At 35.6% G+C, this 17,615-nt stretch overlaps 1 protein-coding gene across 1 annotated transcript in view; it reads left to right on the plus strand.

The window, feature by feature from the left end:
* Positions 1-17,615, plus strand: part of LOC129223809 (protein Skeletor, isoforms B/C-like) — a 95,492-nt gene that overhangs the window by 37,308 nt on the left and 40,569 nt on the right. Inside the window, exons 2-7 of the mRNA XM_054858165.1 lie at positions 5,787-5,924; positions 8,078-8,150; positions 9,162-9,270; positions 11,138-11,300; positions 12,871-12,943; positions 15,782-15,972. Of these exons, the coding sequence (XP_054714140.1) occupies positions 5,787-5,924; positions 8,078-8,150; positions 9,162-9,270; positions 11,138-11,300; positions 12,871-12,943; positions 15,782-15,972 (747 nt within the window). The remainder of the gene's footprint in view (positions 1-5,786; positions 5,925-8,077; positions 8,151-9,161; positions 9,271-11,137; positions 11,301-12,870; positions 12,944-15,781; positions 15,973-17,615) is intronic.

Consider the following 17,615-nt stretch of genomic DNA (forward strand, 5'->3'; position numbering starts at 1 on the left):
TCCATGAAAGTCGCCTCCCTTACAGTTGATTGATTTCTTGGTCACCTCTATTCACTCGAATGCACTTTTACGTTTCCTTTTGTATTTGTGTTACTTTGTTAGTACAATTGTAATCAAAGCTCAGCATTTTCTTTCATGAGTAGCATCACGACAACACTAAGTACAATAGAACCTCGCTTATCCGGACATCTAGTATCCAGATCTTCGGTTAATCCGGATCAGATTTATAGTGCTAAAAAATTATATTCAATACTTAAATAACAACTTAAATGAAATGGGGTTGTTTCCTTCAGTCAAAAGTACTACTTTAAGTCACCGTAATTGGTCAAACAAGCAAAAAATAAATAAATAAATAAATAAATAAAAATAAATAAATAACATAGACCCAGAAAATGCTTTTATATTCCCAACGTTTAATTTTTAGTAACTTCTTTAAAATATGATTTTTAAACCAAAATATTTCATCCTGTGACGTCACAAGTGATAAAAGCCATCTTGAATCGGAGCGCATGATTGTCTTTTCTGGCAAGATATCGCCTTTTAATGATGATTTTTTACCGCGATCTGTTTATTAGCGGAACGAGAATTGTTAGTTAAATAAAATATTCATTTAGCGAAGTTTTGCACTGTCCAGAAACTTTATTCTGGTAACCCTAGCGAGCAATTTGCTCACTCGTGACGTCAGCAGTGAAAATGAAACAAGGGCTGAATGTCGTTAAGGATTATTTTTTAAGCGAGAAAAAAAGTCAAAATTAAGAAATATTAGGAATTTGTGTTGCTTATCATTATTACCCGTTTTATCCAGATTTTAGTTTATCCGGAATGCATTAAGTCTGGATAAACGAGATTCTTCTGTAGTTTTTTAAAATCTAGATCATAATCTATCAGTTTTCAAAAAGAATAATTCTTTCAGAGTGACCTCTGATTCAGTACTTTTATGGCAAAACAATTTCATGTAGTTCGCCCATATGGTTATATTCTCCCTGTTGACTCATCTTTATCTATTCACCAGAGTATGATTCATGTTTGTGTAAATGTTAATGTATTCAAAATTTCATCTAAACAGTAGCATTACTTCTTCAGATATAGCACTCGCAATGAACGAGAAAAAACGTTCGATGGCCACTCCCCCTTTTGAGTTTTTCGTCAAAATCCAATCAGCTCTTGTATTTCCTAAGGTCTACCTGTCAATCAATTTTTTGTTTGATTCCGTTCATTGGTTTTCGAAATATAGTAGTTACAAGTAACAAGAAAAACATTAGATTGTTCGACGCCATTTGAGCTATTGGCACTAAAATTGAATCAGCACCTGTACTCTCTAGGGGCAACATATGGATTCTATATTGTTTGATTCTGTCGGTTACTTCCCGAATTAAGCATGGCGGAGAAAATGTCCGATTGCTTTACCAAACTTTGAGGAATTCGCCCATTTATGTAATGAGTACCAAGTCAAATGGTGGTTAGGTGGTACATACTATGTATGTACCAAATTTCGTCCGATTTCATGCAGTAGGTCTTGTTCCTGAGCGGCTACAAAAACCGGTCTCACATACAGACCTTCTCAATGATACAGACACACCTAACAAACATTTTCCAAAAATGGTCGAAATGGAACCCGCACACCTCAAAGCTTGCAAATCCGTCAACATATGACAATCGAAAAATTTCACGAATCCAACACTTTCTTCAATATGCTAGATATAGAAGAAAGTAAAAAATAAGATATTTTCTTCCATATTATGTTAGATATAAAAGAAATTAAAAATCAATGAGAATCCCGTTTTTCTCTTCGAGTTGCCGAATAACAAGACTCCGAGAACACATCAGGATGGTCATTACCCCGCAAACGAGGGTTATGAAAGTTTTCCAGCTTGGCCAATGTAAATGCTTCCTCAATGAACTGTATTCATCATGAATAGATAGCAGTGTTACAAAGACACTAATAAGCAGCTTTTATACAACGAATCGCGGAGAGCACACAGCCCGACTCGTTGTGTGGTTTCAATGTATTTCCCAACGTCCGTCACGCCCCTGTGACTTAGAAGTTGCATCGTTAGAATAAAGCAATGTCTGGACCTCTTGACCTTTCGTTTCAAAACCAATAAACGCACGCACGCCGCGTTCTTAATCGGAATTTATTATTGTTACGTTTTCTTTTAGCAACATTTCTACGCTTTTTCCTGCTTTTATTAATTGCAACACATTTTGGGGGTAAAAATAATATTTTTTAATAATTTGGTTGGAGAACAATATTTTGTTTTCATTGGTGATTTAGGGCAATGTATGCAACCTTGTATGCTTTGGGGAATCCTCTGAGTTCACCGTTTTCTCGAGGGAACCTCTTGCCAAAAATATATCAAAGCTTTATTCTGCTAATATTTACAATTATTAGTTTTGCATTTTTATTTTATCACAATACAAACATCTTAGTAAGATAATGAAAGTTGAGGAAGATAATGTTTTTTACTTGGTTTTCTAAAATATACTCTATGAATAATAAACAAAAGCAAGAAACAAAATATGTGTTTCTTTATGTTTATTTATACAAGCAAATTGCCTATAAGAATTAAATCCCTTAGAAAAAATAGAATTCTAGGGAGGTCTGGGGTTCCAGGGGGCCGCCGAAGGCACCTGTTAACACTATTAAAGTATGAGTGGAGCACTTGAAAATGGGGAAATTTTCGATCTAAGCGACTTTAAATGATTGTATACGTGGAAAATATTTCATTACTAAAATGCACTTTTAAGTAGAAGATAATAAATTTAAAGCATTGACACGCAACTTAGATGCAGTACCATTAGCTTTTCACAGTGTTTCCATTTACCCCGTAACTTCGCGACAAATAGAAACACCTATGTTATTGCAATATCCTTCCTATTTTTTGGAAGACTGAAATTTGTTGCACACTTTGTGTGTGTGTACTTTATGTAAATGGGGTCGTTTCCTTCAGTCAAAAGTACTAATTTTAGTCACCGAAATCGATAGAATGAGTAAAAAAAATAACATGGACCCAGAAAATACTTTCATTTTCCCAACAGTCATTTTTTAATTAATTTTTTTAAATGTCCGATTTCGAAAACAAGGCGTGGTCTTGATGACGTCACAAATGATGCACTTTGGCGCATCTTTCTACCACGTTTCCACGTTATGATAATCAAGAAGCGAATTAAATATTGCGCTCTACGCTTGCTATCAACCATATCATTGCCAATACACGTGAGTAAAGATGCGAATTAAATATTTTACTCTGTGAATGGCAACATTGAATGGCATTTCATCATTTGTGATGTCACACGACAGAAGCGTAAGCAATGAAAGCACACCGACTTAAGTATTTTTTTAACAATATTAATCTTAAATAAATTATTTAAAAAATGGTTTGATCCTATGTTTTTAAGCATGCTCTTTCAGAAAAAAATACTTTTAAAATTTTGGAAACGACCCCATTGAGCACAAAATTTAATATTTTGTACGATTTTCCTTTTTAAGTAATGTTAGATTACACCTGTGGGAATATGCGGGTCGCATGCTACCTACAGGTCACAGATTAAGTATTCTTCGTGTACAACTTCTTAAGTTTACAAATTGATTGCGTGTAGTAAGATTTTCTATCTATAATGTAGGTAGATACTCGCACTGTGCGCAACGAGGTTGATGTAAGACCTACATCAACCTCAATTAATAAATGGGGGGGGGGGGGGTAGTCTCTGGGTATAAAAGGAAACACGCTGGGGGCAGGGGGGAAATGTGATTTCATTCGCTGACAAATTGTCATGAAGTCGATTTTTTTTTTCATATCCTGTTATCCTCAAAAATTGTCATCTTGAACACAACGCGCAAAACTTAGTGAAAACCCGATTTTACATCCTCCGATTCTAGGTTTTCTCCGCATTTCACGTTTTTTTTTTCACCAGGTCCCAATATTTCCGTATGCTAAAGATGTTAATTTAACTCGGATAGAAAGTTTGTTATTTATTTATTTCCCGCATTTTACATTTTCCCTGGAAAAAAAAGACTTCTAAATACGTAATGTGTTTCCTTTTGCGCTTTCTAATAGCTAATTCACACCGTTGAAAGTTAATCAGAAAACAGAAATACGTACTACTGCTCCATCCGTAGCTGATCTTATGAACTTTTCGTTCGCCAATGAAAATGAACAAGAAGAACCGGAAGCACAGCCCGTCCCTTCTTTCAATTTTGCATTGAAGAGCTTTCAAATAGTGAAATGTTAAAATGTTCTTAAATGATTTGAAAAATTAATGTTCTTGTTGTAAAATATTGATAATATTTCTTTTAAAAGAGTCATCTTTACTACTTTTACAATTTGATTTTTGCTTTCCATGTATTTCCTGAATTTTACGTTTTTCTAACTAAATTCCTTGAGAAAGTTAAATCGGGGTACAACTGTATCTCAATTCATCCAAGAAAAAGGGGAAGGATCTAAAGTTGAAACATTGAAATTCTGTTACCTTCATTAACTCCAACTGACTCTACATGAGTAAAAAAGATCTTTTAATTAAAATCATTTACAACACGTTTTGTTTCCAGTAGGCGAAGCAAACTGTTTCTTATTACCTAGATATAGAATGTGCCAAACAGTTATATACTTGTAGCTAATTGGCTGGCTATGTATATATGAATGTGAAACCAATTGAAGTGGTAGTGTTATTGGTTCTTAAATGTCAAGTAAAATAGACTTAATTAATTTTGCACAACGAGTTTTCGAATCTTGGAACTAGATAAATCGGAAATTGAGTAGCTCGTTAAAGAGTTTTTTTAAAAAGGCAGAACAATTGAATGCAGTGAGTTAATTAAATGGGTGTAACGATTGACAACATTACACAGTTTGAAAAAAAAAAAACACCTTGTAAATTTTAGCATATGAAATGTTACTGCGAAGAAATATGTAGACTGTTTCTTTTCCGAAAAGATGGCTTTTTTATGAAGCTGAAAATAATTAAACTGTTCAACAGAATACAATACTTTATTTATTAATTTTGTTTATATTGTCCGTAGTTTTTTCGAATTTCGCCATTAGTTCTTATATTTTCACATTTTGATGAATCTGCGATGATAATGTTTAAACTTTTATTCTGATTCCCTTTTCTCAAATTCTGAAGTTTTATTGCTCTTTTTTTTCATGCTTTTAGGATTTCTTGTTTTACTAATGTTTTCAGTTTTTAAACTGGTTGAAAAAAAGGTTTTCTCCACCAGTGTTTTTATCGAAAATGTTTTTAGCTGTACGATTTTCTTTGCACAACTGTAATTTCTTGATTTTCTCTTCACTTTGTATTAAGTATAATTCTCATGAAATTTTTTTTCCGAACACGTTTCGATTTGTCGATTTCGTACACACGTAGTTTACAGAGACGCCCCTATGTGAAGTCACTGTGACCTTCCAAAAATCTCCTTATTCAACAAATTTCGCCTTACGATTCGGCAAAAGTATCGTCATTCGGCAAAATGTAGAGTTCAATTCTACAAAACTATCAACATTCGGCGAAATTCGGAGTTCCATTCGGCAAAAATTTCAACATTCGGTGAACTTTGGAGTTCTATTCGGCAAAATTATCATTATTCGGCAGCATTTGGATTTCCGTTCGGCAAATGAGAATTTACACCATCCCAAAAATTAGTTCAGGCGACATTGTTTATTTACTTGCTTTTTAATTTGATGTTTATTTTCTTTCTTGTTAATTTGTTTATTTACTTGTTTGTTAATTTGTTATTTAATTACTTGCTTGTTTTAAACTTGCTTTGTTGATTTCTCATTCTGTTTTTCCAGTTTCGGCGCAAACAAAGTTCTACGGCAGACTTGTAGGACAACTGAAGACAAACGCACACGGAGTCAAAGGAACCGTCTACGCTGCCAACGAAAACACTTTATTTATCGAAGATTTCGAGTATGACGGGCAGGGCCCAGGTAATAAAAATCTTTAAATTTCCACATACGTAAACAGATAGCTCAATTGTGATTTTTAGAGTAATTTTTCTACATTAATATTGACGTATTTTGAAGTTAAAAAAATGAAGGGAATGTTTTGCTGGAAGTTTTAAATATTACATTAATATTGGTTAAGTTGGTGATAGTTGGAGTTCAAGATGATTAAAATTGCAGCATCTAGTTCAGACATAATACAGGGGTGCTGCAAGGGGAGGCAATCCCCAGAGCCCTCGCTTTTAACACATATTGATAATTTTAATACGGAAGTTCATAGATGTTTATGAACAGTTAGGGGAGAGTGTTGTACCTTGGGGCACTGCCAATTTCTAAGAATCTATTTTAAGCAGCCATTTTTTTTTGTAATCTTTAATAGTAACCTTCACCATTAAATGGTGCCATAGTAACAATCAGCATCAAAAGAGTTAAATTGGTGATTTTGAGAGAGAAAGGAAATTTTATGACTCCGAAGTAAATAATTTCTTCATTTTTATTTAACTTGCTGTCTTTATATTTATAAACTAATCAACTGAATTTTATTTTGTTATAAAGGAGAAGAACTTTAAATATTTTGGATGCGAGAAAATAATGTTAGAGCATCTAGATTGACCACGATTTTGGTTTTTCTTAAACCACGTGATGATTGTATCTCTGGACAGCCAAACAATTGTACTTTGGGACTAGTCCCAATGTACAACACATGCATGGTTCTTAATAATTAAGATATATTTAGGACCATGGAAAAATGTTCTAATCTGATGTAGTCTTTTAAACACATTTAATGTTAGATAATGGTTCATTAATACATTATTCATAATTCATTATCATTATTTTTGATTTAATTCAGTACCACGAAAAAAAATATTTTTTTCTTGTTTGGTGCAAAATTGGTTTAAGTATATGGCTGAATCCTGAAGAGTGTCCTATGGTACAACAGGATTGTAGCCCAAGATACAGTAGGATGTTGTACCTTGGGGCAGTTCGGAACTCTTTAAATGGCTGGCAATATTTTGTTTTCAAACTGTCTGAATTCAAAAAATTATATTGCAGAGAAATGTGTAGGGGTATTTTAATGTGACTTTTAGATTTGAAATTGTATTTTAATAGTTGACATTAAAAATTAATAAATTTAAAAAGTCCCAAAGTACAACACTCTCACCTATAGTACACGATTCCACTGCAATTTCTGCTCCATCTGTTTTTTTAAAGCAAAACATAGTTTTTGTGCATAATTATGACTAGAGGGATATTTATGCCAGATTACCTATCAAAATATGATCGGAATCAGGGAGAACTCTACGTTTTTTTTTTTGTTTTTTTTTTCGTTTTATAACTCAAAAACTGTTTACTTACGGGTAAAATTATTCATTGATAAGTTAAAGAGCATAAAATTACCTTTAAAAAGATGTGTTTGATTTATGTTTCGGTAAGAAGTGTAGGGATATTTACTTTCGAAGTCGGTGAATTTTTGAAAAACTCCCCCCCCCCTCATCTCCTCCGCTCTCCTTCCTTGTTTCATTTTTGGGACTCTGCAAGAGGCCTACAAATCACTTTTTTTTTAAACTGGGACTCTGGTTCAAAATTCACGAACTTTGAAATTAAATATCTCCTCACCTCCTACAGCTGGAATAAAAGTTAAAAAAAAATTTTTTTTTCAAGCTAATTTTATGCTCTTTAATCTATGAATGCTTTTACTTTCAAGCATTTTATTGCTACCTGGGAATGTTTATCGTTATGATTAATGTAAAAAAAAATAAAAAATGCTAATCTTTCATTAACATAAAATATCAGATATTATAAGCAGAGATTATATCAAAGATTACAAGCAGCTTAATAAGGCTAAAATTGCAATAAGTCACATGCATTTGCTGCAGTGTTATTAAGAAACCTTTATTCAAGCCACTGAAATCACATTCAACGCATGGAAGCATGTCACAAAAATGATTTTGCTCTTTTTGTTCAGTTCTATGATAGTTCCATATAGCTCCTTCAGTGATTTTATCGGTATCGCCATTAGAGCAAAAACTTGTTCGGGAGATAATTGTTTTTAAGTGTGCATAAATAAATGTGCTTTGGTATCATTGTTTTCAGAGCTTAACTTTTGGATTGTTTTAAAGCAATTTTATCTTCTTCAGATGCATTCTTCTGGGGTGATGAAGCAGAAAATCCGAGTTCGAATGGATTCATCATTCCGAATGAAAATGGAACGTACGTAGATATTTTTGCATATTTGCTTTTTATTTTAAAAGCTCAAGCTGAAGCAGTAACAAAGTTATAGTTTCTTAAGAAATAAATCGTATGAATCAAAAAGGTACAAAGTTAAAAAAAAATCGCTTGATATACTATATGTGATATAAAGGAACAATTTGCAACATGCACAAACACTTCGTCTGTCTTGGTCTAGATTGACAGGAAGCTAATAAAGTAATGCGATGTTCTCCACACATTGCTTTGTAGTACTATTCCAATTAGTATTGGTAAGTTAAAATATTCTAGCTCGCTACTGAATTATTTGGCAAATTCCGGCTTCACACTGTAAGGAAAAAAGGTCCGATGTACTTTACAGCAAAAGTTGCAAGCATGTAGTTCTGCCTTAGCCCTCGCTAAGGCAGAACTACACTTTCCTTTCTTCCTTTTCTTCTCTCCCCCCTCCCAATTTTTTTGAAGAATTTGCAGTTCTAGAGCTTGAATACGCCATGTTTCGGTGCTTTAAAAAATTAGCCAAGGAGATAAAACATTTCGATTTACCACGGTCAAGGCAGATGTCTCTGTAGACAGGTCATATCCTACGTAAAGACGTCGACCTTTGTTTTACCTCTTTCAGCAGACATTAGTCAGAGACCGCAGCGCCTTCTGTACTTTATTTGAATTGGACTTAATAACATTTTTTCATGCTCGCCCAGATAAATTTTACATGACGACCCCTTATTTCTGTTTTTATGCAGCATCTGCAGTCTGGCTCTGATAAGTTGATTTCCTATGAGCCCAGGATTAGACGATTTCATTTCTTAAAATATGGAGGAATCAAAGTTGTTTTGCATCGCCAATGGCGTTCTGGTTTAATAAGACTTTCTCCTCTTTCAATCGAAACATAAATGAGTTTGGCCAAGGTCAAGGATCATTTATATCTGTGCCAGACTATCAAGTCCAACAAATAACTTCTACGCAATGACATGAAAGTATAAACAAAGTTCTTGTTTTAATCTTTTTTTCCCCTAGGTATGATGTGTTGCCAGCATACCGCGGTAAAAACATAATTCTAGTGCTTCCAAGTGGAAAGTCGTTGAAGCAGATGAAATCATTTTCCGTATGGTGCAGACGACTTTCTGTAAGTAGTTAAAATTTTACAATTAAACTTCCTCTGTTTCAGAATTCTAAATCCTTATGCAGTGTCCTGGCGAAAATGAGCGTCTTGAATAGCCGGTCTTCCAAAAAATATGATAGAAAGTTAGTGAGCAATGTTAAAAAAAGACAGAATCCAAGAACATGAAACCTATTTTATGGAATAAAAACATGAATGACATTTAATTTACAAGATGCTTGAAATGTCTATCGTCCCTGTCTGTAGTGTTATACAGCCGGTTCCGAATTTGCATGCGGAAGCAAAACTGGTGCCATTAGGAAACGAAAAGTCCTCATCAAAGTGTGATGTAACGGTGTGATGTGAAGTGACATATAGTCGAAACGGATAATTGGTCCGATATTTATAGACGGTATGGTCACAAGAGTGAAGTATTAAGAGTTGCCAGAGAGTGACTTAATTCCTGAAGCGGGCTGTCTCAGCATGGCACGCTGGTGCTGGTTCATATAGGATGGTGCTTGTCCCTATAGAACAGTTGCCATCTTCACACAAACGTTTGGTCAACGTTTGTTTGCATGTAATGCAAATAAATTCACCGGTCACAGGTTAGAGTCCCTCTCCCCTACAGTTCAGACCCAAATCAGTGCAACCTCTTCTTAATAGGTTATATTAAAGACAGAATCGATAGAAATCCTCCTAATTCACTGCAGGGCATGAAATATCGGCCATCAGAAGTGAGATTGATCCACTTGTTCGTTCTGACACAGTTCTGCAGAGTTTCAGAAGCTGCTGTATAATGCTACAGTAGGGTAGACATTTCGATCATCTTGTATATTAAATGTCATTCACATCTTTATTCAACGAAATAGGTGTATTCCCCCCCCCCCCCCAACGATCGCTTACTTTCGATGTATAATGTTTACCCTGTATCACCCTGCGGACCCCTGTATCACGTCACAGGTTCGGAAATAGCTTTTCCAATAATTCGGGTGAACCGTGCCTAATTCTGGACGCAGGTCTGCGTAATTAATGACACAGGCATTGCACGAGGACGTAACGATACTTTAGGACATAACAAAATCACTACTTCGGTAAAGTTGCAGCCTTAAGTGGGGAGGTGTTCGAAAATTTGGAAAACTTTTATAGAATCATTCTTTTCACCGTAGGAGAGAGCCATAAGTATTGCGTTCAATGGCAAATGTTTTAGTTCTTTTCTTATTTGTGTCGTGTCTTTCTCCAGGATGTGAACCTTAAACTTTACCCATTGCACATTGAAAGCTGGCTTATTTCAGAAACTTAAAAAACGCTATAAGAAAACTTCCCAAAAAAAGGGGGGAAACGTGCGGATCATAGCAGGTAAGAACCTACTTTTTGAGTGGTAGTAGTAATTTTTAACTTACTAATAGGTGAAAAGCGGGATAGCTCAAAGGAGGTATTGGTCAAGTACAGGTTGTAATGTGAACGGCTGCTATTAAAATCTCTTCTACCGGTAATGAACCGGGTCATATTGCATTTAATTTGATAGCACACCTATAATCTGCGATTGTAGAAACCGGGTAAAACTTGTTGGAAGCAGATACAGGTGCTGTCTGTTTGAAGATTTCAAAATAACAGAACAATCTATGTTTTGACATATGCAAGTACACTGCCGAAATTTAAGTAAGATCACATTCACTCTACATCAGTACCAAACGTGCTGTAATTTGATTGATGGCTGTTAAAATTTAATGCCGCAGTTCTTGAGCGAGCTGTTATGCATCCTATTTGATAATATGATAATTCAAAATACTTGCATTAGACTAAACTAGAAAAAGGATAGCAAAATAAAATGTTGTGATTTTGTGTATTTTCTCATGTTTCACATTGAAATAACTTTCGTATTCTTCACTTGCAGGTAAATTTCGGAAGCGTGGTCATTCCGACCGATGACCTGCCTGCTGAGAAGAGTTTAGGTCCTCTGCCGAGTCTTGCTCACGGCGTGAAATCGAGTGATGTCGTACTCTTAGATGCCAAAACCATTCATATAGCGAACCTTTACTATGACGGAGCGGGGCCAGGTAAAAATTATTTGGAAATCATTTTGGAATATTTACTTATGCGAGTGTTTGTATCTAATTTCAAAGCAAACCGAAACAGAGGGTGGCTGATGCCCCAAAAAAGTGGGGTCAAAAGAATGTGAAAGTTGGGGGGCGTGGCCCGGAGGCTAATTTTTTTGTTTTGTTTGTAAAATTGGGATTATTAATAAATTTTAAATTACTGATTTAAAAACTTCTAAAAATTGGGAATATGGCATCAAAAATAGGGACGAATGACCACCGTAGACTTTCCCCATCGATTTCAAAGTTCCATTCATATGAGATAAGATGAGAAAAGTCTATATATATATATATATATATATATATATATATATATATATATATTTGGGAATTTTTAGTTTTTGATTTCGTAAAATATATCAATCCATCCTATAAAAATTATTTCTCAATTGATTATGAATTGTTAATTCTGAAAAGTGAGGGGGCATGCCCCTTTATTTTTGGAAGTAAGGGGGAGTTGCTCACTTGCCCCCCCCCCCCCCCCCCCGTACGAGGCGCCTAATAAACTGAAGGTTGTGTTTTAAGAATCAATTGCTGAAATATTCCACTTTTTATTCGTTAGTATTTGAAACGGTGGATGGTGGTCAAACATGCGTATGCAAAAATTTAGCCAGTTTTGCTATTTAATGATATTGATTGTATCTTTCAAAGCAATCGACAAGGAAGAAGTTTCAGAGTATTTATTACCCAAAGAGAACACTTTTGTGCTTTCGAGCAGTAAGCCCTCTTCAGGCTATAAAAAATTGTGCTCGTCTGCCGCACTGTCAATGTCTTCTAGACCAATACAGGTCCTAGTGTGTACCAGGCATTCGAACTTGCACATCCACAAGAGTGGTACCAAACGAAAAAACTCAATTTTCTACTTAAGATGGAATTTGTCTTGAACTTTTACATTCACAACTGTAATTTTTCTTTTGTCGACGATGGAAAAAATACTTTATTTCTAAAGTTTTATACTACTTAATCATTTTAAGTTCTTTATGTTGCCATTTTAACTATGTGTTAACAAATAATCTTCTAATAATTGTATTTAGTGCACATTCTAATGCTGTCAAAGTAATAAAGGATTAGAAAGTTTAATTTGTATTCTTTTTTTTTCCGCCGAAGTTTTCCCTTTATATTTCTAAATTATGCATGGATATTTATTAAATAATATTTCTTGAATTCTATAATAGGTGAGATGCAGTAATAAAAGATCATTTCTAAATTTATTCCATTGATCTTGTTTTGAAGTAAACATGTATACTTGTATTTGATACCTAATGTACTGCTTTTTGAAACAATTTCATTTCAAAAAGAATGAGTATGCTTTAGTTCACACTTTCAAGTAGACTTTTTTAACAGTGTAAATTATTGTTTCCTCAATGGAGGAGGGGGGGGGGGAGGGGTCATTGCCTACTATAATGAAATCATTCTGTTTATGGATTTCTGTTATCGAATTTGAAAATGGTGCTATTTGTATTCAAATGCATTTTTTTATCGGTTGCAGTACATTTCGATTTTTTCTAGACTTAGCTATTCTTCGTTTCAGATGCTTTCTTCCTCGCTGGTAAAGGGGCTCAACCTCATAGTCAAGGAATAAAAATTCCAGATGAAGATGGAAGGTAGGTTGTTACTGGGCCGGCTTATTAACCTCCCGTATTTGAAGAAAGTATTGTGTGAGTTGTGGTGGGGATATGGTAGCGCAGGGGATATCAATCGATACTGGTATACGTGACATTTGCAGTACTCATAAAGGCGCGGCGCGGTGAACATCGTCGAGTGTTGTGAATAAAAATTTTCATTACGGTGCTTCTTTGACATCTACTCAGCAAGCAGTTCACTTTCGGTCCCAATTGAGGCAGTAAGAAGCAAAGGGATGTAAGTGGACATTTTTAAGTTTTGAGTAAAACGCGTTTAAAGTTGCATTCCCTAGGCTTTCATTGAAAATTCTTTCCAAGACATGTTAATAGGGTAAGAAGTACTATCTCTTACCCCAAAACAGGGGAGAGGTTCTCCTACAATTTGCACTGATTATCTCCAAATTTTTAATTTTGTCACTTACATCCCTTTGTTTCTCACTGCTTCAATTCGACTCATATGATCCAGGTTAGAAAAACTCTTCACGTTGTGACGGTTACTGTCAATGATTTTTCTTTTATTCCTATCAGGTAATCTCAAAGCAGTTGCATGTTTAACTGTTAAACGCTTTGTAGATTTCTGGATGGATGCTCTCACATGCACTACATTTTCCACCGTTGTTACGGTCTGAAGTCGACGTTTTGTTTCAGTGCAGTACACGTGGCTCTAAAGTTTGATTCCCAAACTTGAATAGTTTTTCTATCTGGAACCGAATCTTGTCGGCCAAGTTGGAACCGAATGCTGAATGCTTGCTGAGTACTAATGAGAGGACCACAATTTCGAATATACTCCTCCATAACTCTAGACAGCGCTCTTCGCGCCACGTCATAGTGAGTACTGCAAATGGCACGTTTGATGATATCCGAGGGTGTCATGCTGGTTCCTATACTACTGAGAGACCCGAATTTTGCGAAAACTGCCTAATTAAATAGTAGCTTGACCTGTTAGACATCATTAAATAACGTGCTACAGTACCACCGTAACGAGACTTTTAGTTTAAAAACCAGCTATCCATGAACTTTTCAAAGTGTTTTGTCTTTTTTTTTTCATGATTTGATACATCTTTGTCGATACTATCCTGCCACAAAGTTTGACATTTACCTCTCTCAATAGCAGCGTTAACAAGCAACTTTTTTACCTCGCATTTCCCCGCTCCAACACCGAAAACAATCTGATGTAAAGTGCACTACTCACATGCAAAAGGAGCTTGTACCCGGTATCAGAGGAAGCGTTTTTACCTAACATCCTTAGCGCAGGTTTGCGAAGTGCATTCTGGGTAAAAAAAACCCGAAGTTACTAAAGTCGATAGCAGGAAGAAGAAAGATCCACATTTACCCGGGAAATAACCGGAATGTGGTTAAAGTAGGGTTTTTCCGGAGTAAAAAAAGTACATATAAACGTGGCTAATCAGAAAGAAAATCGCTGCCAAAAACCCGTTTACGTCAAAACCAGCTTAATCCATGATTTTACCACACTTCTCCTGTAAAAAAAAATATGGATAACATCGACAACATTATTACAACTAATTACTTAATCACCTCGCATTTTTGATCGCACAAGCTAGTACATAAAATTAAGACACCATATGAATTTAGCTGGAATTTGAATGGATTTTTTTTTCTTAATAAGGTCGGTTTAACTATAAAACCAGGTCAATCAAAATAATTTTTTTCTGTAAATAATTAGACAATACTGCTCATTTCAAAATTGAAACAAGGATTAAGTTGTACGCCGAATGTAGTCCAATCGAAAAAAACCCCGAGGGTTGGAACTTAAATGGTGGCAACTATTTATTTGCATCTAATACAAAAGTGATACATGTCACCAAGTTTTACAGTCCTTAATATAGTCGCCAGCAGCCAGCATTGTGTACAACCTATTTTCAGCGATGTAGAAATCGTAGAACACATGTACCTGCGCCTGTTCTTTTGATAGCTCGAATGGAGCGGTGTATACTACGGCAAGAGTCTCTGGAATAGTTCTGAAACGAATGCCACGAAGTGGTTTCGCCATTTTAAAAATTGAGTCAAAGTCATAACGACTTATAACTGGGGTGCATGTTGGATGGTACATAATTTCTCCAGCAAATCAGCCAAAGCTCGAGTTGCATGTGGCCGACCAGCCCTGCCATTGTTTCGTAAGGCATTGCAGATTCATCACAAACTTCTTGGAGACCTCGAAGACACTGCCGTGCTGTGACCTATGTCACATGCAAAAGAAATAACAGCGGTAAATTGCACAAATTGCAGATTACTGCAGACACGTGTTTCGGGGTTACAAGAAACCCTTTTTTCAATGCAAAATAACTTAGGTTATGGATGAAAAGACCTGCAGTTTGTGCAATCTAACGTTATTTCTTTTGTACATTTCAAGCACAAAGGTATTGATTCAACTTCCGTTGTTCTTATTTAAAAAATATTGTGACATTTACTTTAGACCTCAAGCTATATCAGGCTCAGTTATTCGCACCACTCTGCATGTGCGTGACTCAGGAAGGGCGACGTTTTTTGCTAAAATTTAAAGCAGGTATGTAATTAGCGTATGGTACAAGCAACATTCTTTGGTTTCGTTTTTACAGCAGTGTTGCCACAGTTGAAGTTTCAAATCTCGTATCGTCAGGAAAAATTTTGTTGACAGAGCATGAAATGTTCTTTCTTTTTTATCGTCTCTCTTGTAAAATTTAAAAAATATATTAAACGCTTCAAACAGAAAGTTTTTGAAAAAATAAAATGACTTCAAAACATAAATATTATATTTCTGTTTACTGTTATTCTAAAACTTGTTATTAGATGTGTGCAACTGATACAGTGATTCTTTTACAGATTAGAGAAATTGAGAGGCTACGAGGGCAAGAATGTCACGCTCCGTCTGCCAGGAGACACGACTGCGTTCGACATCGACTGGATGGGGCTCTACTGCATTCAATTTCGGCAGAATTTCGGTCACGTGATGCTTCCAGAAAGACCGAACATTCCCGCGAGCATGGAAGACTTACATGCTTTTGCCAATGAAAGTGAGTTGAGTTGCCCTAAGCTGGGAATTTTGGAATAGTAACCACCGCATTTATCTGGAAAAACAATCGCTTTGCAATCAGAAGTTTGAAATGTTAATTCGTTTTAAATGTAAGCAGAAATGATGCACTCGATTTCCAAAATTTTATTTTCAAAACTACAGCACATAGTATAGTGCGTGAATTACATGAATGTGAAGAGAAATGTCGCAAGATTTTTTCCCCCAGTAATGTACAATTACACTTATCGCACCCTGGCAAGGAAAGTGACTCAACCCAAAACACTAGCATTGGATAAAATCAAGGTTTTACGCAATGGTAGTTTTGAGCGATTTTATCTCAAACTAGTGGCACCCGTACGATTTTGCCCGTAGTAGAAAATTAAAAGGTCTTTTGGTTCGCCTGTATATTTACAAATAATGTATGGTGAATTTCTCGCCAATTGACTTGCCCATGTTACAGTTCCACGTTATGATAACTTGGTAATTTACTCGCCCATCTTATGATAATTTTGCTCGGGAAAATGTTCTTAAAAAATGGAATAGAAAAAAGAGCAAAATCGAATTTTCGAAAAATCGCTTCGAGGTGCACACCCCCATGCTACAAACCAATTCTGTGCCAAATTTCATGAAAATTGGTCGAACGGTCTAGGCGCTATGCGCGTCACAGATATCCAGACATCCTACAGACACAGAGAGACTTTCAGCTTTATTATTACTGTCGACCACGGATTGTATGGAATTTTCAAACTTCCAAATAAGACGAATCTATGTGAATAAGAGGGAAAAGTAAAAACTTGATGCGCGTATTCTGCTCATTTGAATGAGACTCTGCTTCTGCAAAAGCTGGCATGGCTAAAAAATAATAGATTCGTCCATTTCCTGCTGTAAAACAGATATTTGTCTTTTAATACAATCCGTGGTCAGACAGTAGTAAAGATCAAGATGTAACAATACGGGAAAAAATTTATAATGTGACTAGGGGGATATACCGCCCACTGCTCGCTTACGTTCGCTAACCCCGGGAACTGCTTACGCAGTTCCTTCGAATCTCTTCGCAATCCGAGCTCGCTACTCTCGCTCACCGGTCACTAAAATATTAGTCTAGCTATTTGTAATGTAAAACGCCTCGTGTTTTATTTATATGATTGTTATAAAAGACGTTTTTCATTTTCCAACATTTAAAGGAGCTATTACTTTACTTTTACATTCTACTCGTACATTACACATTATTATTAAGCATATATCTTGAACTCCATCAGCATTTTGTGCAGGGGTACCCACCCCGTGGGGGGGGGGGGGTCATGGCGCAGAGTGCGCCATTGAAATTTTTAGGGGGGGGTGAATTGACGGGTATTCTATTCATTTTTGGGGGAGGGCTCTGGTTTTTAAGGGGGGTCTTTGCGATATTTATGGGGTGCACCTTTGCTTTTAAGGGGGTGGCATCCCTGATTAGGTGTATTTATTTCTGGAGTTCAACTTTTAAAACACTCGTTTCTATTTGAGAATTCACTCTATTTGCAATTTATAGTTCATAGCATGCGTTAGCTCGCCTAAGCCTATCGTCAGTATTCGTTCAGAAAATAACTTTAATATCGCTTAATATAAAACTCTTAAATCTCCAGAATATTCTGTATCTGAAAGTTG

Source organism: Uloborus diversus, chromosome 6 (genome assembly GCF_026930045.1).
Source record: "Uloborus diversus isolate 005 chromosome 6, Udiv.v.3.1, whole genome shotgun sequence".
NCBI lineage: Eukaryota > Metazoa > Arthropoda > Arachnida > Araneae > Uloboridae > Uloborus > Uloborus diversus.